Source organism: Uloborus diversus, chromosome 2, assembly GCF_026930045.1.
Source record: "Uloborus diversus isolate 005 chromosome 2, Udiv.v.3.1, whole genome shotgun sequence".
NCBI lineage: Eukaryota > Metazoa > Arthropoda > Arachnida > Araneae > Uloboridae > Uloborus > Uloborus diversus.
Genome location: NC_072732.1, coordinates 114,163,506 through 114,185,414, shown reverse-complemented (window position 1 = coordinate 114,185,414; position 21,909 = coordinate 114,163,506). Strand labels below are relative to the sequence as shown.

Sequence of the window (21,909 nt, the reverse complement as noted above, 5' to 3'; positions counted from 1 at the left end):
AGCATTTTATTTTCAAACATTCCTTTTTGATGATTCTTAGTAAGTGCTGTGACTAATCTTATGGTGGTCTACTTTGTAGACTATTTTTTGGTTTTTTAATCTCTTTTGCAGACAACTGTAAAAAATTCTGCTACCATGGCATAATCTGGTCTACTCATATAAATATCCTTAATTGGCTACACAAATAATGACCTTACCAATAAATGTGCCAGAAAATGTAGTAAAATCGCAAATGTTATTCAGGCACCAACCAATTACATAACCAAATGTTTGTCTCAGTGATGTTCAACTCAGTATTTTAAATTGTTTGTTCAGTTCAATTTTTTCCAACTTTTTTATTAATCCTGTCATCCACTTTCAGTCAAGATCTTTTGGCTGTATGTCGACAGCTGAACCTGGAGCACTGTGTTGGTGAAATAATGGAACAGTTGGGAGCTGATGAGCAGGGTCGCATATCTTACAGTGAGTTTCTCAGAAGAAGAATGCAACTGATTAATGAAATAAATGCCCTCACTTTACAAGAACAGGCCAGGGAAAGCGAGTCACTTCAGAGTGGTAATGGCAGGCATTCCATAACAATGCAGCAAGCTTCTCCTGCGCCTGAAAGTAGTAGCACTGGTAACTGGCCTACAAGTAGTGACAGTCAGGGTATGTTAAATGTTAAATTATTTATGTTATGAACAGTTGCTGTGACTTTTCCTCATATATATACAGTCGAACCTTGATATCTTGAAACTCCTTATCTCGAAACCCTTGATGTCTCGAAAAAACATTTTTCCCCTGCATTTTCTATAAAAATCCCTTTGTATTTTCCATAGTTATCTCAAAATTTATTTTTCGAAACCCTTGATATGTCGAAATTTTTGTGCAGAAGCAAATGTCAGTTGTCGTTTTTCTTTGGCAATTTTTGTAGTAAAACCAATTTTAGGGACCAGTTTTCATCTCTCTTCTTGGAAACTTTGTGATTAGGGGATTGAAGCAAGATAATAGGGAAGTGTTAGTATGAAAAGGGTGCTGTGTTTTCCCCAGAGTTTAGAATCTTTCTGCATTTCTCTTGCACATGTTGTCCACTTTGAAGGAAGGGGGTTGATTTTTGACTAGTCAGTTTTCAAGTGAAAATGGAAAATGTGTTCCTCATTTTCATCATTCTGCTTTTTTAACTCCTACAAAATAACTGATGAAAATTTTTTGAATGTGGGGAGCTACTTGTTGAAGAAAAGAATTTTTAAATTTTTAGGTGAAGTTGGAATTGTTGTTCATTTCAAAATCTCTTCCTGTGCACTTTGGACAGTTATAAAATTTCAAATCTAGTAAAATATTGAAGACTACTTTGTTGATCGTAATTCAAAGTAGTCTCATAGTACATATATAAATGCATATAGCGTAAGTGTGTAATTGTGAGAGTTTCTAGTGTATTTTTTTAAAAACCTTGATAACTCAAAAACTCGATATCTCGAATTTTTTTCCCGTCCAAAGAGATTTGAGATATCAAGGTTGTACTGTATAATAGCCGATGATCAAGTAATTTGCGTGTTTCAACAATGAAACTCTCACCACGGCTTGATAATTTGATAATATATTTTGATAATGTTTAACATGCAGGGAAAGGTTTTATTGTGACAAGGTTGAACTGGATCCGGTCACTTAACTGTTTTACTGATAAGACTGTCATTTCAGGGGAATGAAGAAACAAAAAAACGGTTGAAAATTAACCCTATCTACTGGAGTTTAGGGTTGATCCACTGGAGTTAGGGTTACAATTTCAACTGTCAAAATATCCCCAAACAGGCAATAGCTTCGTTCAAATGTAGAAGAGTAGAAGCAGTTTTCACCCGTCATACCTTGACGGGCGACTTTCTAGTATTTGAATAAATCAAATATACAATTGCACATATTTGAAGGGAAAAAATTTTTTAAGTAGTGAGAAACTCCTTTTCAGTATAAGGTCCAGTTCTTAATTTTTTTAAACAAAATTGGGAACTGATGTGATATACCCCACCCTTGGCGACTTTTTCCTGTTGGCGCCAAGAAAGCGTCGCCAAGAAAACGATGTATGACGACATATGTCATACATCGTTCTTAGCGATGCTATTTTAGCGCCAACAGGAAAAAATCAGATAAAAAAACATGATCAAAGCACTTCAGAACACAATATATATAAAAACAACATAAAAGCACAACAAAAAACATCACGAATATATGTTTCAAAAATGTACAGGGCCGGGGTTTTTTGTAAACATATTAAAATACAATGAAATAAATTATTGTATTAATTACAAGTCGAAATTAATGCATTAATTGTTTTTTCATCATTTCTCCGGGATACGAGCCCTCGGTCTCATAGTACTTTCGTAATGAGACCTCGGCTCGCCGGCCCTGCCTCGGTCTCATTACGAAAGTACTATGAGACCTCTGGCTCGCCAGGACCTCGCTCCGCTCGGTCCGTTATCCCTCCGACTGTTAATATACATTACAGTCGGAGTATGGTCACAATTATGTATATTTATGTATATTATGCATATTCATGTGTATGTACACCCAAGGGTGGCTCCTTCCGTTCAGTGTACAATAATGACACAGTTTTAAGTGTGAAATATGCACCATTATTGTGCAGATTTATTAATAAAATTCAGCATTTTTCAGAGTACAACCGAAAGAACTTTCAATTGTTAACATAAAATTCAGTACCTAAAGGAGGCACGTTAATGTCTAAATAATTCGTGGCATCGATAAGAATTAACTTTTAGAACAAAATAACCGAACTATTTTTGTAAAATTAATTAACATACAGTAAAAATAAAGTTAAAAGCTACAAGAACCCCTCAAGGATTTGTAAAAAACAAAGAATTTCCGAAGTGAGAATTTTTATGTGAATTCTAAAATAAAGAACTTACCTTTTTATGGTATAAATCCTCACACTCAGTCCAAAACAAAACATCATCTGACAATGGCGCGTTACAGATACACACCACGTTCGAGTTAACTTTTAATTAACCTTCAAGTTTGAAGAAACTGGCATTTTCTAATGTTTTTACTTCAAAACACAACTACTGAATCTAAACTAACACAAAACAAGCATTCCTGTAAGGTATATTGCACAAAACAACACGTATCTCTCCTGCGTAAAACCAAGAACCCAAGTAAACAAGTTCGAACAAGTTTGCCTTCGCGTTGCCAACCGCAGGTTAGTTTCACCAGGGATGCCATGCTTAAAAATTTATCGCCTCATTGGCGAGAAAAATATTTCAATTTTGTGCAAAAAATCGGATGTCGCCAAATGGGGGGGGGGGGGGGGTATATCACATCTGTACCCAAAATTGTGCCATATTACAACTGAACTGTGTCGAAATAATGATTTTATTAGTATAATTATTACAACACAGTATGATTGGACAGTTCTTCTGTTATGAGCAAAATGTGTTTAATTTTTTTTCTTTAAGTATACCTGTCTGGAGTATATTCAGGTTTTTCATTGGATTCCAAACGGGATACGTAGCAAGATTCCTGATCACTTAAATGCAGGGTTTGCACTAGAAACGTACCGAGTACTCGGTAACTACTCGGTACTCGGCCTACTCGGCCAATTTGCCGAGTACTCGGTACTCGGCCAAATTCTGATCAGGTACTCGACCAATACCGAGTAGTTGCAAAAAATTGAATATTGTCCAAGACAGATACTAAAATTTATAAAAAAAGAGCAAGCATTATATTCTGCAATCATTTACAATTAAAATTTATAAGTCAAATTTAAATTTTGAGAATAATGAAGTTTGTAATGCTTCAATGGAATAAATCTTTATTTAAATGTCCCCAAAGTTAATAAAACTTATTTATTAAAAATTACGCAAAAAATGTAAGTATAGAAAATATGGAATTTTTATATTAAAAATGGATTTTTGCTACAAACAAAAATTAGTTATAAAAAATGTAAAAATACCTTTGCTTAAAAAATAAAACAACCTTAAAAGTACAGTGCAGGAACTCTGCAGACACGTGTTTTGGCATTACAAGGAATTCCTTTTTCAATGCACAAAATGGGGGCTCGTAGATTTAAAGGCATCCGACAAAAGTCGTATTTTTTGTTGAATGTCTTTACATTCTTTAGCTCACAGGTTATGCACTGAAAAAGACGCTTTTTGTAACGGGGGGGGGGGGGGGCAGAAACACGTGTCTGGAGTGTTCCTGCACATTTGTTTTATCTGCTTTTAAAAATTATTTATGTTTGGCAGATTAGAACTATAATTGATTGGTATACAGTGAAACCCTCCTAACGGACACCCCTCTTATGCGGACAATTTTTAATTCCCCAGTTCCAATGCAAATAACATTATTAAACCCCTGTCCTGCGGACACCTCTATATTTCAGAAAAAAAAATTTGTCCTGTTAGTGTCCGCATTAGAGGGATTTTACTGTAATTTGTTTTAATTCCAACTTGATTAATCATACCTTTTATTTATTTATTTTTAATTTAAAAAATTATTTTTTTGTAAAATTTTTGACACAAACAAAATTGTATATATATAATGCGTAATTAAATTTCAGCAAGAATTTAGTTTTAAAAACTATTATATGGACAAGGAGGTTTATGCTACTATTCCAATAAGTTCAAAATTCATCACATGTGTGTCGGTGGTTCTTTTTAAAACATAATTGGTACTTGGAACTCGGCCGAGTAGTGAAAGGCCGAGTACTCGGTAACTCGGTACTCGGCCGAGTAATAAAAGGCCGAGTACTCGGTATTCGGCTACTCGGCCAAAGTGCTACTCGGTACGTCTCTAGTTTGCACTATACATTTGCCATGAAGTCAAATGTGATAAAAACATAAATTTGGCAAAAGAAATTCTAATTTGGAGAAAAGGAAATTCCCCATAAATTCCTCTGAAAAAAAAGCCATCCTCTCAAAGTTATGTCATCAGATTGTTATAAATTCCGCTAAAGAAAATAAAACCAGCCAAACAAGTGTATGAGCTTCTTTAACACATAGTACAACTGTTTGCAGTTTACACTTTCAAAATTATACTTTGTTCTTTGTTTTGTGAAAAATTAGTCTTTGGCTAAGATTTTCAAAATTTGGCTAATGTTTTAAAACATTGGTTGATTTACTGGCCAACAGTTTGAAATCTTTAGAGTGCAGACCCTGAAACGTGTCTTAAATGAAATACACAGATGCAAAAACAGGTCATTTTATAAAAACTGCACTTGAAAAATAGACAATAATAAGGGCATTGATTTGCAAAAAACAATTACCTGAAATGCAGAGCATATTTTAAAGTATTTTCACTGGGTTGCACTAAGGACATGAAACAATGCCAGATCTTTGTTTTTTCCTAGGCAGAGAACAAACCTGAAACTGCTGCCCTTATCAATCTATCATTGAGATCCTTTGTGAAGGTTGAATTAAGCCAACAGCTTAAAAACAAATTTATAACACAATAGAGTAAAATACTGAGAAATTGTATATATGCAAATGATGGTTTTGAAAGAAATACCATAACCTGTACAAGTCCTGAAAATGCAATTTTGGGCTATCTTTGGTGACCTGAAAGAAGAGACTTAAGATCAAAGTATATCCCTGAAATTTTTTGAAACTGAAGTCTTAAAAAATAGTTTTAGTCTATATTTATTAGAGAAGTTTTCAAAATTGACTTCAAAATTCTCAATTTTTGGCAATGTTTTTTATTTTCAAGAACGGGGGGGGGGGGGGGTGGGTTCTTTATGGTGGTGGTTTCTTCAAGAACTATCTTTAGTTTTGAATTTAAAAGTTTAGAAAGTAACCACTGATAAAATTAATTTTAATGGTAAAACTTTTAAAATAATTTTTAAAAACAATTTTATTGTGAAATAATAAATGAATGCTCAGTTATTTTTATTGTTTGTTGTTTTAATTTTTCCACTTTTAATTCCTTGCTTACCGTTAATTTCTTTGTAGACTGAAATTCTAAAATCTGCACTGTATTTGAAATCTGGTATTGTATTTTCTGTTTTAATTATTTCCTTTCCAGGAAGTCATGGTGCTAGTGGCAAACATGAAAGCTGGGAATTTGATTCAGGGGCTCGTGATTTAAGTCCAGAACCAAACACTCTTCATAAACTTATTGAAGCTGCTGGAGGAACAATATCTGGCTGTAGCAATGATTTGTTGGAACTTGCAAACAAGGTTTTTATTTAAATTTCTTTTAAAAATGTTTTATTGTTTTGAAATTAATCCATTTCTACTAAGGCTTGCAACAAGAAAAGAGAGATTGCATAAAATAACTGGCACATTTTACAGTAACCCCTCATTATACCGTGCTTTGTTATATCGCTCATTCGGGTATATCTCACTTTTCCTCTGTCCCCTGAAAGATCAAAAGTACTCAAACTTTGTTCCAAATTTGAGATTATTTACGCAGTAAAAAACATTGTATTTCTCCCATTTAAGCTCATAAATAAAAAAAACAGGGACATATTCATTCTCCTGACCTCGCTACATCTTTAGTTATTCTTATTTCACCAGAAAGCCATTGGAACATTGCAAATTGTTTTCTATACTATTGAAAAAAGCAAATGGTACTTTCTTTTGCTGCTTTCATTCACAAGTTCGTCCTGATGTATTCATAATTTTTATAATTTTTGTAAATGTACAGATCAGTTACTTGAATGTTAGTTCAATCCTTAGTTTTAACGACCTTGGTTACATTGCCTTTTTGGTTAAATCATGCTTTTTTATTGTCAATATATTGTATACAAGCTGGATATAACGAGAGACTACTGTATTTACAAAAGTGATATCATAAGTAGTGTAAGCTTTATTTAGAGCTGCCCTCTGCTACCATAAAATTGTAGTATCTGCAAACTACAGCCTTTAACTATGATGCTACAAAAACATGTCCAAAACATATGATTTTCTTAATCTTTACAGATAATAGCCATATTATTTAATCATTTAGATAACATTGCTTTTATGTTAACTAATGTTCCAAATTTTTGTTTAAAATAAGCAAAATGAATTAATAAATGACAAATAAATAAGAAATAAAATATTTTTTCAAAAAAATATCCTAAAATCCCGAAAGTAAGCCCTCTATTTTTTCCTCCCCTCCTTTTGCTCAAATTAAGATCATTCTATAATCCTGAATTTATTCTCCATCTTCTCTCCCTTCATATTTTTTGTTGATTTTCTTTATTTGCCACTGTCTCTATAAAGTTTAGAAAAAAAAAATGAGCATTTTCGACTTTACTTGTTGGAACAATTTTGGAGCTTTAGTTTTCCCCGCAATGTGCAGGTTTTCTTTTCAAATAAAAAAAGAAAAGCTAACAGTATGATCTAAAAATGTCAAAAAAAAAATGTGTGCGAAACAAAATACAGTCGACTCCCGCTACAATGAGAACCGACTTACGCGAAATGGCTATAATGCAATTCCCCCCCCCCCCTCCAGTAAACAATTTTATATCTAACGCGAATTCCTCACCCGCAACACGAAAATTTTCGGAAGGGAATTGCGGTGTGTAAGTATCAGCTTTGTTATTTTCTAGTAAAAATTTTTTTCCGTCAATGTACCTTCATCTCTTTAACATCACAGAGAACGGAAGTTCCCACATCGTACTCTTCTCCGCACACACCCTAATTCTTAGCTGTAATCCTTAGGTTTCACTGTCTGGGGGGTCCGCGCAGCATTGAGCCGTTTTTTCATTGAACGGAGGAATACTTGTATGCCTCTGTTACATGTCCCAACACATTTCTTCCCATGTACTTTTTAATTTATTTACTCAATACAAAAAATATAACAGATTTAATAGTGAAATTTGAATCATTTGATGTTTTTTTAATACGTTAAAAGAAGTATGTTATAAAATAAAAAATATATAGCATTCATAATCTTCTGAATCACTCTCACAGTATTTCTTGCATCCTCCGTTCAGGATTTAATTTAGTAATAGAATTTCCTATAGACGGCAGGTACTGGCAGCTCATTACAGAGATTTAGAATCACAAGTTCGCCCTTTTCAGTTCTGGGTCTTCATAGTGCAGCTGAACAACTCATTGTGAAAGAATTTCAGCATTATTCTCTTTGAAGTGAAATAGGTCCTTAACTTTGTGTATCCTCCATTCCTGATTAAACTAGTATGTTGTGGCCATCACGAAACTTTCTTCTATATTTTTCTTTTCTTTTTTTTTCTGATCCCTCCCCATGCTTGACGAGGAAGCAATATTCCCAACAAAAACAAAATTACACATGCAAAAACTTGACAACCATCCCAATGTCTGAATTATTGCAAAAGCAAAGCAAAGAGCGAAAATTGAAAGTTATTTTAAAAGCCTTGTTTGAATTAATTACAAATATTTTATTTGTTAACAAACATGAGATGGCAACAGTTAAAAATTTTAAATCATTGAGATAATATTTCCGATCATTTCCATACAATTAAAATCACGAGAAATACGCAGACGCCAATCTATTGCGATTTATCTTTCTTATTGTTGCATTAATAAAGCTGTTTTTATTCGTAAAAAAAAAAATCAACACCTCTTGGAGCGATTGGCGTCAAAATTGAACCAAAGCCTGTTTACATATGGATTCACATATATTCCAAATTTCAACCAGAACGTAGCATTACTTCTTGAGATAGGGCACTCACAATGGAAAAAAAGAACGGGCGATTGCGCTACTCCCTTTTTAGCTGTTGACACCAAAATAAAATCAGCTCTTATACCCACTAAGGGCTACTTGCCGATAAATTTTTCTTTCATTCCGTTCATTATTTCTTGAAATACAGCAGTCACAATTGACGACAAAAAACGTTCTATAGCTCAACCCCCGTTTGAGTTATTGACACCAAAATTGAATCAGCACCTGTTTCTGTTAATGGCAATATATGAACCAAATTTTGTCTGATCCCGCCAGTTACTTCCTGAGGAATAGCAAGCACGCTTAACTCAAAAAACGTCACATTGCGCCACCCCCCTTTGGAGCAATTTGCGCCAAAAACCAATGAGCACAAGTTCGCATAGGGGCACATATGTGTACCAAATTTCGTTCGATTTCATGCGGTAGTTTTTGCTGTAGAGCGGCCACAAAAAACTGGTCACACACAGACGTGACACATACACACACACACACACACACAGACATTTTCCAAAAATAGTCGAAATGGACTCGGCACACCTCAAAACGTTCGAATCCTTCGAAATTCGAAAATCTGCACGAATCCAATACTTTCTTTTATATATTAGATATAGAAGAAAGTAAAAAGGAAAAAAGTTGTTGTGTTCAAAAAAAAGTTGAAATTGAATCACTTTTTTTTAGTAAATTCTAAGTAACATGTTGCATTAACCCCAAATCAACACAATGTGCATAGCAAAACATAAGTATTTGTATCCTCCGTTTCTGTATCCTCCGTTACAGTATAGATGTAATGGAGGATATACAATCAGAAATGGAGCATACAACTTTTTTTAAAAATCCATTTTAAGAAAGATGTGTACATTTTAATCAGTTCAAATCGTGTTCCACATGCAAGATGCAATTTTATTTAAATGAAAAGTTTTAAAATAACATTTAAAATATATATTTACTATCCATTACCCTCCATTCACATCCAAAGTTTTTAACAACAAAAGAAAGTTGCAAAATAACCAATAAAGAATGTGACTAACTATGTGAGAGTAAAAAGGTACAATATAAATTAACTTTTAAAAAATTGAGGATTCAAAAACCTACGTTTTTTTGTATAATGACCCAACTATTGTTATTTGTTTTTTTTACTACATACAGTACGCACTGCGTACCGTACTGGTTTATTTTATGTTTTTTTTAGCCTACTTTCGCAGTAAAAGTCAGAAAAAGAAGAAAAAAGCATGAAAGAAGGCTCAATGCATCTTAAAAATATCGTGAAAAACAAAAAAATGTCAAAAATAATTAAAATAATTAAATAAATATCGAAAAATTGGAAAGTAGGGTATTGAGATGGGAAAAAATGTCTGTCGGTCCGTCGGTCTGTCTGTCTGTCCCCCCCCCCCCCCTAATAACTTTTGAATGAATAGTCCGATTCGAAAAAACTTTTTTTGTTCGAAAGATCTCGGCAAGGACATCTCATTCCCATATTTTACTTTTTGATTTGAACTATTTTTTGTTCAATTCTGAACAGTTCAAATAAACTTAACATTAGCGTCTACGGAGAAATTCAAGGCAATTCCGAACTGTGAGGCAAATTTGCTTCAAAAAAACTTTGTAGCAAAAAGCTTTTGATGAAAAACTTGTATGTAAAATATCTTTTTGATTTGAACAATTTTCCGTTCAATTTTGAACAGTTCAAATCCCTTAACAATAGCGCTTACGGGGAAACTGAAAGTCAATGTAGATTCTGTACTTGAAGGCGGATTTACGTCAAACAAATTTTGTTGGAAATAACTCTTGACGCCAAACTCCAGAGTTCAACTCCGAGAATTTAGGGGCACTTGACTCCGACTCCGACTCCTGTGCCCGACAATTAATCGGACTCCGACTCCCCGACTTCGACTCTGACTTCGTAGCTTTGGCAAAAATTTACACACGGAGGACAAATCACCGACTCCGATTCTTAAATATTCGACTCCGACTCCTTTATCTCAAAATGAGATTGACTTCGACTCTGACTCCGCAGCTATGGTTTTAGCTGTGAAATAATTATTGTTGATATGACTTGTTCTTATTTTTACACTAAAGTTTCAATTTAGGTACTCAGTTTTTAGCAAATAAACTCAAAGTCATTTATGTTTCTGCATGACAATAGATATGCGCAGACGATTTTTTTTTATTTTTTTTGACAGTGAAAATTATTTAAGTTGACATTTTATCGTTTTTTTTGTGCAATCACGATTGCTTATTGTTCTCACTTTACCATCTTTGATGTTCCGTGCCTTTTTCAACCGCCACCGTCAGGCGCGACTCCGTACCCCGGTAGCCGCTCCTAGTCGGTGCCGTCCATGTCCTACACATACACGCTCATACATATACGCACTCACACACCATACACACACGCGCCTTTACACACATACACACACGACAACGTGCATACATACTGGTCTACACACATACAAAATCCTACACATACACAACTAATTCACACATCTCCGTTCAAGAGGAGAGGTAGGATCGGAGGGACAGCAGCCGTGTCTAGAAAGAAGTGAGTAAGGTAGTAACCAATGAGTAGGGTCCTGTCGCAACTCATGATTGCGAAAAACATAATTTGAATTCAAAATTTCAGAATTCAAATTAATTTTATTTTATTTTATTTTATTTTTTGTTTTGGTAAGTGCATTAATTCATTTAAAAAAAAGTTTTTGGCAACAGGGGAAAAAGACGATTTTTTTTTGATATGATGTATTTATTTTAATGAGCTTATTAATTTTAATTACTATTTTTTCATTTTGAAAGCTGTTAAAGATTTTTTTTAATGGAAAAAAGTGTATTAGCTGCTTTGTTCAAAAGTTGCTGCTATTTTAATTGTTCGTTTTTTTCTTTTTTTTACGCATCTAATTTTTTTAGATGAGTGAGGAATATTTTATTCCTAGAAATCAGCTTAAAGTATTTTAAAAATATGTTTGAAAAAATTTGCAACTTTAGCTATTTTTGAGAATATTGATCAGGTACTAGAAAGTAGTATGGGTATAAGGGAAAGTAGGCTCGTCTAGTTCTAGACAGAATTTCTTGTTTTCCTACTAATCATTGATTTTGTGCATCATTGATTTTGTGTGTGTAAAAATTCAGCTTTTTATGTAAGAAACAGTAATGTATAGTTGAGAAATGATTTTAAACAGTTTTAGGTAGTGTTTACAAGTGTTTAAAATAATTAGGTATATTTATAAAAGTTTTTACACCCATCCTTTGTCACAACGCCAAATTTGGACTTATGCGAGGGGTCTTGGAACACATCCCTCACGTAAGTCCGGGTTCGACTGTATACAATTTGCATGGGTCTCTGCGCTTTATTCCTTCCGCCTGTTCTAGTCTTTTTTTCAATGCTCTGTTCTAGACTCATTTTAATGCGAGGGAAACTTTTCTTTTTGTTCATATGTGTTACAAAAGAAACTTTTATGGTTGAACTTCCTTTTTTTCTCTATTTTGGAACGGACATTTTAGCTTTAACTATAAAAATGAACCAATTTCAGCTTAACACTGTTTTGAAAACACCTTGTTAAAAAATTAGTGCATAACTTAGAAATAACCATTTTTAAAGGCAAAATAAATTAAATGAATGAATTTGAGATCAGAACTGCGTAATTTACCAAATCGTCTATGAGAGTTGTATGTTTTTACAATTGCGAATTTTGTAAAGCGACATTTTCAAAATTGATTTTTGTACTGAAGCTGGTGTTGCACTTCCAATTTTTTGCTTCTATTCTGGAACACTAACGCTAAAATTTTACTTTTCATTTCATGGAATTTTAATACATTAGCTATATGATGCATTTTCAAGCTCTATACTATAACGGTTTGCCAGCTTAAAGTCAGGGTTCGTACGGGTCATGGAAATCCTGGAAAGTCATGGAAAAAAAATTAACAAATATCAGACCTGGAAAAGTCATGGAAAATTAATATTTTTATTAAAAGTCATGGAAATTTATTTTAAGTCATGGAAAATGTTTTGGGCAGTAAGAAAGTAACAATAGATAAAAGAGTGCTAGAAATATTGAGTGATTTAGTAATATTGCATATAAATTGAAAGATCTCCAAAACAAATCCGAGTTTTGGAACCCAATTTCATCCGCTTCGCTAACAGCTGCTCGCCTTTTTTTGTAATGTGATTGTACTACTTGGGCGTTGCTAATTTTGAATTAACCATTATTTTCAGTACTTGTATTTTGTATTCTGTATAGTAATGGACTTGCATATTCTTGATTTTGTCACTCCTCCTCAAAAAGTGGAATTCAATTACATCCGAGTTTGTTTCAGCTACTTGGTAAAATATTCATTATTAAATTTACCAGAGTTTATCTTAATATGTTGCAGGCTTTAGAAAATGATAGACTTTAGTCAAGCAATAGAACAAAGAAATAAGGGAATTCTAATGCTCTAAAACAGTGGTGCCCAATATACAGCTCGTAAAACTGATCCCTGTGGCCAGCTGAAATATCTGGTTTAGAAAAATGAATTTACTGAAAAACGTGGCTTAACTTTAATGAACGCATATTCTGTCAAGTTACATGGGTGATTAGATGCACTAATGACACCAAAGGATAATGTTTTTATGAAGTAAATTCATTATTGGAATTTTGTAATGACGCATTCAATTTTGTCCTATTTATTACTATTCGGCCCTATTTATTGAATATTTATTAGATATTTAAACATCAGTTGTATTGCATTCACTATATTTTTATTTTGCTTAAATTTATATGATAAAGACAAATACGAATAATTTATTAGTATTTGCTTGCACTGATATTTTTTCAGTCACTAGTAAGTGCTTCAATGAGGCAGTGGCACTCAGGTAACAGTTTTCCTACTGCCCATTACCAGAAAAGTTGTCAAGTTTTACTTTAAATAGTACTATTCTCTTTGTGTAACAAGGTCTTGAAAAATTTTATGAAGTCATGAAAAAGTTTTGGAAAAGTCATGGAATTTTTTTATCCAAATTGAGTATGAACCCTGTAAAAGTGCTAAATCATTTTTGTGGTAGAAGATAGCACTCCATGCAATTTAGAAATTCTCTACTTCTAAAAAATTACCTCAAGTTGTTGTTAATCCAATTACAATTCTTCTTCAATATAATTATTAAATGTATACTTATTATTTCTTTTTTGCACTCTTAAGTTAGTAGGGGAATGTGAGGCAAAGTGAAATAGTTAAGATAAATGAGCTTTTTCAAAATAAACAAGTTGGAAAATTACAGTACATAAATAAATAACAATATATTTTATAATAGAACTTGCATTGAAACATTATTTTTTATTTTTGGCAGTAAATTTGTACCTCCAAAAAGTAAAAAAAAAAGGGTGGAAATTTTTTACTTCTTTTTTTCATGGGGCAAAGTGAAAAATGAAATATTTTTCAGATAAAATATTTTATGTTTGATTATTAAAAATATTTCTGATCAAATAAATGAGCAAATAAAGAAATGAGCGAATAAAGGAAAAAAAAAATAAATAAATAAAAAATGAAACAACAAATAAAAAGTAAGTGAATAAATGAGAAAAATAAATAAGTTAATAAAATAGCGAATGAATTCGAAAAAAATATGGGAATTACTAAATGAAAGAATGTAAATGACATGATTAATAGATGAATACGTAAGTGATTTGATAAAACCTTGAATAAGTAAATGAAATGAACTTATTTTATTTTGCCCATGCACTTGAGTAACTGTAGGAAGCATTTAAAATATAAATAAGCTTAATATTAAACAAATAAATACTGCAATGAATATTAGCAGGTCTCAACTAATATTTAAAATGTTAATAACAAGAACTGTATCATTTAATTTTAACAAGAAGGAAAATTTTTAATGCAACAAAATATTACAATAGGAGTATCAATTTTTGAAATTTGCTTGTATTTTCACATGCTTTTATTTTCAGAGGTACTTTTTTCTTGACTGGAATGAACTACATGCGTTAGTATTTAGGCATAATATCACAATATAGCTGGCACTAAAAGCAAATTAAACGTTTCACAGTTTCACTTTGCGCCCCACATTTCCTTACTAATAACAATTTTTTTTTGTAGTAATGCTTCAAAAAATCTCTATTATACCCTTACCACCTGAAATTTATCAGTTTGATTTTGAAAATAAGGGAAAAGGTTTACTTACAGAGTTTTACGGTGAACATAAATTGTTCACTGCGTCAGTTACATTTGTTATTGAATATGCTGTTTTACCTTTCTACGCAAACCTCGGCTACTAATTTAGATTTTTCAAAAATCAGCAGCTCTGTATTTTTGCCTATGCTAATTGGGCTAGAACCCAGGGATGTAGGTTTTCAAGCAGTATAAGCTTTTTACCTAATACCAAAACTGAACTAATTTAAAAGCGAAAACATTGAAACTTCTATTTTGTAATACTTTTTAAAAAACATTTCATGTTTGAGGCAGTGAGATCAAAGTGATGTAAGGGTCATTCCATGTCAATGATCCAAAATTTGGGAAATTTTTTCCCTCACCCTTTTGTATTTCTTTGAAATTTGGCTCATCGATTGTACCCTTCGAGGTAATCAAAAGTCCAAATTTTTAGATTTTTATCTCTATTATTTTTTTATTTATGACACTTTGATTTTTCGAAAAACCCTCTTTTTTTCATGGATGTTTGAACATAAAATGGACGATAACTCAGCACCAAATATAGATAGAAAGATTTGGTAAAAAGCATTTTAAAGTACATTAGTTGCTGTTTAATTGGATATGCAACATGACTAATTTCAGAAAATTTTTAATTTTTAAAAAATGAAATTTAAATTTTAAATTTAAATTTCTCAGAAAAGGTATAATGAATTTTTTTAAAAAAATTCTCAAAAATTTGTGTGTATTTTATCTTTATTTGTGCAAAGTTTCAAGTTGGGATCTCAATGGGATCATATTTTTATGAATTTTTAAATAAAATTTGACTTATGAAATAATGACATTTTTCAGATTCTAACTAGTTAAATATGGGGTTTTCTTACTGGGGATGGTCTAGTAAGTAGTAATTGATCATGATTATGCTTGAAATGAGCTGACATGAACTTGTAGATTGGTACCCCCCCACCACCATTTTTAATTTTTTTTCAAAACATTTCAAAAATTAAAATTAAATAAATAAATAAATAAAACAAAATAAATAGTAAACTTATTAAAAGTTGGTAAATAATCTTCTTTAAAGCAAGAAAAAGCCCCCCCCCAGCACCACCACTTTTTTTTTTTTCAAAACTATTTTCAAAATGCAAAAAATAAATAAATTAATAAAATAAAACAAAATGAATAGAAAGCATATAAAAAGCTGGTAAATGTTCTTCTTTAAAGCAAGACGAAGTACATCCCCCCCCCCCACCCACACATACGATTAACACTATAATAGTATCACGCCTCACCTGACGCTTTTTTTTTCGGACTAAGTGTTTCTTTTTCAATCCGAACTTCACAAAATTTACTTGATTAATTCACTATCTGATAAGGAAAGTTATGATTCATTTCATCCCCTACCCCTGCGCCAACTTTCAATTTTGGAGGGAGGAAAGAAATAGTTTGCCCCAAGATCATAGCAAAATAGTAGTGTTTCCCCCCATTTTGTTTCATTCTTTTCACACTAAACTAAAAATCAATCTAAATATCAGATCATATGTCTGTCCGCATAAAACTAAACGTCTTTCCACACATTTAGAGTGCAGCTGTTTTTTTCTTTGCTTTAATGCTAGCTTTCTTTTAATTTCAGTTGTAAAAGAGAGCATATATGTATCTCCGCATAAAACTGTCTTTCTACAACATTTGGAGTGCGGCAGTCTTCTTTTCTTTAATGCTAGTTTTCTTTTTAGTTTCAGTTGTAAAGGAGAGCAATGCAGCGAGATCTATTTATGCATATATTAAAAGCAGTTATAGATCAAACAAATTTTGCTAGTTTGAGCATAACCTTCCATGTTGTTAAGCTTCATTCCAGATTGCTCTTCCCCCTCCCCTATCGTCCCACTTTTCGAAAGAAAAAAAAAAGCTGCAAATGAGTGGTTCTATTTGTCTGTTAAAGTTTTTCTGACTTTTAGTTTTTATGACCCCCCCCCCCCATTTATAAGCCTTAGTCACTGCTGATGTTTAGCAGCGTGCATCCCAGTTTATTATGATTATAACTCTTACGTGCCAGCTTTTTTTTTTTTTTAAATACAGTTTTGAAAAAAAAAAAAAAAAAAGTGGTTGTGTGGCATGGGGGGGAGGGGGTACCAATCTACAAATTCATGTCAGCTCATTTCAAGCATAGTCATGATCAATTACTACTTACTAGACCATCCTTAGTAAGAGAACCCTATATTTAACTAGTTAGAATCTGAAAAATGTCATTATTTCATAAGTCAAATTTTATTTAAAAATGCATAAAAATATGATCCCATTGAGATCCCAACTTGAAACTTTGCACAAATGAAGATAAAATACACACAAATTTTTGAGAATTTTTAAAAAAAAATTCATTATACCTTTTCTGAGAAATTTAAATTTAAAATTTAAATTTCATTTTTTAAAAATTAAAAATTTTCTGAAATTAGTCATGTTGCATATCCAATTAAACAGCAACTAATGTACTTTAAAATGCTTTTTACCAAATCTTTCTATCTATATTTGGTGCTGAGTTATTGTCCATTTTATGTTCAAACATCCATGAAAAAAAGAGGGTTTTTCGAAAAATCAAAGTGTCATAAATAAAAAAATAACAGAGATAAAAATCTAAAAATTTGGACTTTTGATTACCTCAAAGGGTACAATTGATGAGCCAAATTTCAAAGAAATACAAAAAGGTGAGGGAAAAAACTTTGGATCACTTGATATGGAATGACCCGTAAGTGGTTTCTTTAAATTTTTGAGTAAATATGTTTAAAGATAAGGTCCTGGGCAGTGGATATAAGAGGGGGGGGGTCATGGGGGTCATGACCCTTCCCAAACCCGCGGTAATATGTATGTTTGCTTAAAATTTTTTTTAAAAATGTCGAAAAAAAAAAAACCATGAGAAGAAGTAAATGTCTTTTTGAATTCATTTTTAGAGCATTAAAGAAGTGAGGGATACATAGAGGTGGGGGTCATGGGAGTTGTGCCCCCCTAACCCCAATCTGCGACAATACTTTTTATTCTATTGTAAGGTTCATTACATTTGAGTAGCGAAGATGATTGCTTGAAAAAGAAAGAAAAGAAAACTTAATCGCAACCACAAACTAGCTGATGTGTGCATCACATGACTCCCTTTGTGTTCTCAGAAATATTTTTATAAATATCGTTCATAAAAACAATGAACAAAACAGGCCCTAACACTGATCCCTGAGGAACCCCGCTTAAAACCTCACTCCAATTAGAATAATTTCCTCTTACAACTACCCTTTGTTTCCTTCCGGTCAGCCAGTTTTTTACTCAAATGAAAGTTTTCCCTCTTGTTCCTATATCAGTTAATTTGCTATGTAATTTAACATGCGGTACCTTATCGAAAGCTTTTTGAAAATCAATGTAAACATCTACAGGCTTCTTATTGTCCAAAGCTATGGTAACTTTGTCATAAAAATGTAATAAATTAGTTGCACAAGATTTACCTTTCCTGAAACCGTACTGAAAATTAGTCAATAGATTAGTAGTCTCTAAAAAATTTACTATCTTAATTTTTATCAATGTTTCAAAAATTTTGCAAACCATCGAAGTTAGACTCACAGGTCCTATAATTTCCCGCACTCCTTTAGACCCTTTCTTGAAGAGCGGTGTAATGTTAGCCAGCTTCCAGTGGCACTGTCTCACTGGCACTGTCCCCCGAGTTATAAGACGCATTGAAAGTATTTACAATTACATCTGCTAATTCCTCTGCACATTAAGCTAACATTTTTGGTTAATTTTATCTGGTCCCAGAGCCTTAGTCTCTTTAATTTTTTTCAAATGAAGTAAAACGTCATCCCTGGAAAATACAAAGTCCTCAAGCTGTACTATAGCTTGTGTCTTGTTGATGAAAACTTTTGAGATACAGTTATCGTTAAAAACACTCAAAAAAAGTTATTAAGAACATAAGCAATATCACTATCGCCCAGAATTAAAATTCCATGCTCATCAACCAGTGGCCCAATACGTCCTTAGGCACTTATCCGCGTGTGGTCGGGTAGAAAAAAACTCAACATTAATTCAGGGGTGAGCAAAATCGAAATTAAGGCCGATTTTTGAGTGAAATTTTTTTTGCGAATACAATACTTCCCTCTTTGTAAAAGGAAATAAAAAAGAGTAAAATAATTTTAGAATTCCTTTTTTTGGGGTATTACATGTCACTTTTTAATTTATTAGTAGGCAGTAACATAGCTTTGCTTGATACAGTTTGTCTTCATGCGACAGTATAATGAAAAAAAGAAGTGTCTGCTGCCCGATCGCTTTTTATAGAACAAATGTAAACACAATAGGACAGACTATTGTCATGTGTTTTTTTTTTTGTGTGTGTGTGTGTAAAGTTTTTATAGATTATTATTCTTTGCTGTTATGATTTGAACTTAGTGTCGGGCAAGAAATGTAAAATTTTAGTATCGTGTTTCACCAAAACCTCGTCATACGAGGGTTCTCTCAAACTAGCCCGTCATGTTGGATGGAAACTGTGCTGAAAAAAGCAGTGTTTGTTAGAAAATGGACTACCTGTAACCGAAATATTGAAGCGTTTGAGTGACAAAACAGTGTTGTCTTTGTTTTTGAAAAGTTGAAAAGAAACTTATGAACCCAAATCCGATGGAAACATATTCAGAGTTCTTGTATCAGACTCTGGTACTCCGACGTCTTCATCCGCCTCTTATTTTTCGACAACTGAAAAAATTTGGTGAGTATTAATCAATGGTCTGAATTACATTCATAAAATATGTAATTCTAAAGATGATTTTTGTCGTAGTTATTACTATTATATTAAGTAAAATTTTATTGTATTTTTCTGCATACAAGATGGATGTGTCAAGTATCATGCAAATCTATAATCAACGATGGATGTGTGTCCTGTGTTGAGTATTATGCTAATGTTTAATCAATATCTAAATTTATTATGTTCATAAAACATTAATTTGGTGTGAATACTGGTCTAAACAGATTGGAATACAACTTAACTAGGTCATTTTAATATATTGAATTATTATTAATTAATTTTAATTAATAATAATTTAAGTATTTAATTTATAACAGTTAAAAATTAATTAAGTTTGCAACCAACTAATGACCAATTTTGTTCTTTTGTTGACACCTAAACAAACCAAAGTTCAAGAAAATTATTGTAAGTAAGAGTACAATCTTGAGCATGACCCCCCCCCCCCCTAAAATGAAATCCTGTATCTGCCCCTGGTCCTAGGTAGGCTTTCATTGAAAAGTTTTTCTAAATCATGCTGTACCAGGGCTTTTAGTACTATTTCTTGGCCCAAGACAGAGAAGATGTTCACCTGCCATTTGTACTGGTTATTCCCAAATTTTTAATTTTTTCCACTTACATCCCTTTTGCTTTGCACTGCCTCATATAAATTTTTTGTGTGTTATATTTATGAAACACATGCTACATAATAGAAAGAGTACAAAAAATTTTTTTAAATTAACTGCAGCATGTATTGAAGTTATCTTATATTAACTTGAAATGTGTTTTTAAGCATTAAATCCAAAAATGTGTTTCATTTCCCCCACCCTTTCAGGATTTTTCTCAAAACATGCATTTTCCTCCCCTATACTTGAAAATTTGTATATGGTCAAAATATTGGAAAGTTAATAGATGCTTCAAGGCAGTCTTAAGAATTTTCTTTTCCATGCAATTTTTACTTCCTTTTACAAAAAAGGAAATATTGTATTCGTGAAAAAATTTTCACTCAAAAATCGGCCTTAGTTTCCATTTTGCTAACCCCCGAATGAATGTTGAGTTTATTTTTCAACCCGACCACATGTGGATATATGCCTAGGAATGTACAGACACCCCGAAATATCCATTTTCACGACCCCCAAGTTAACTACAACAAGTTTTTCTCGTGACGCCTGTATGTACATATGTTTGTGCATATGTGTGTATGTATATCGCATAACTCAAGAACGGAATGTCCTAGAAAGTTGAAATTTGGTACTTAGACTCCTAGTGGGGTCTAGTTGTGCACCTCTCTTTTTGGTTGCATTCGGAGGCTCCAAAGGGGGTCTTTTTCCTCTTGGGGGGTGGGAATCATTGTTAATTTCGATGAAAACTCAAGTGGTATTATAATTTGGCGGACACTAGGCAATAAATCGCCAGTCTTTTGGTCGCCAAGTTTTGTTGCCAAAATTTGGGGATTTTTTTTTTAAATCTGGTTTCAATCTGGCCACTGTTGGTAATATTTAGAGAGTAAACTATTGAATCACATTAAAACTGCCAATAATGAGAAAATGACATTAAATTTGAGGAAAAGGAAGTCATGTGATGCACACATCAGCTCGTTTTTTTATTTAAACTTTATTTTTAATTTACAAATTGCTAGTGAGATCTGAAGAGTATGATAAGAGTTCATTGAGATCCCTTCAACGAAGTGTGCCTGAAAACTAGCTTAAGTTTCAATTTTGGTACTTTTAAACAAATGATTGTTCATTCAATTCATTTTTCTGAGACATATCACAGCTTTGTCTCCTACAATTCAACTCCTACCCTTTATGAGGAAGTATGACTTAGACTTGTAATTTTATTCTATTTGTCAAAGTTCCTTTTTGCCTCAAATATTTCTGCTCATGTTTTTCTACTTATGTTCTCCATAAAATGCCTACCTTAAATTTTTCATAACATAAAATTTTGAAGTGTTTTGCACAAAATTTGTTTTTTAGCTGATTGCATCTTGGTCTTTTTCATACAAAGAAGTGTAAAGTGAAACTTTAATCATTTTGTGTGTCAGAGTCGTTGAAGGTTTCCCACACGCATGTTGCTAAAACACAAGAAAGCAAAATTGTTATCTGATATTAAAAGCACAAATCATATAATGAAGAGAGAGTAAAAGTGAAAGTAGGGGGAAGAACGAGAGACCATGTAAAGCTAGTCAGAAACCGGAGATCCGGCCTTGCAGGGGCTGGTTCAGAATCGGAATAGCATAAATTTTACGCGTTTTATAGGGGTAAGAGGCCTGGTGACCTACCTGACAAGGGGCATGTCTTGGCTCTTGGTGGCCTTGGGAGGACGGAATATCTACTTGAAACAATCAGCGTTTTTTTTGGACGTTTCCAAAACATAGTTTTTGATTTGAAATATTGACCGTAGCAACAGGCCACATAGATGAGCTTTGCGGGTCACAT

At 32.7% G+C, this 21,909-nt stretch overlaps 1 protein-coding gene across 1 annotated transcript in view; it reads left to right on the top strand.

Annotated features, from left to right (window-relative positions):
* The window catches only part of LOC129217255 (colorectal mutant cancer protein-like), a 118,185-nt gene that overhangs the window by 3,230 nt on the left and 93,046 nt on the right, over positions 1-21,909 (top strand). Inside the window, exons 2-3 of the mRNA XM_054851529.1 lie at positions 362-648; positions 6,004-6,158. Coding sequence (XP_054707504.1) covers positions 362-648; positions 6,004-6,158 — 442 coding nt within the window. The remainder of the gene's footprint in view (positions 1-361; positions 649-6,003; positions 6,159-21,909) is intronic.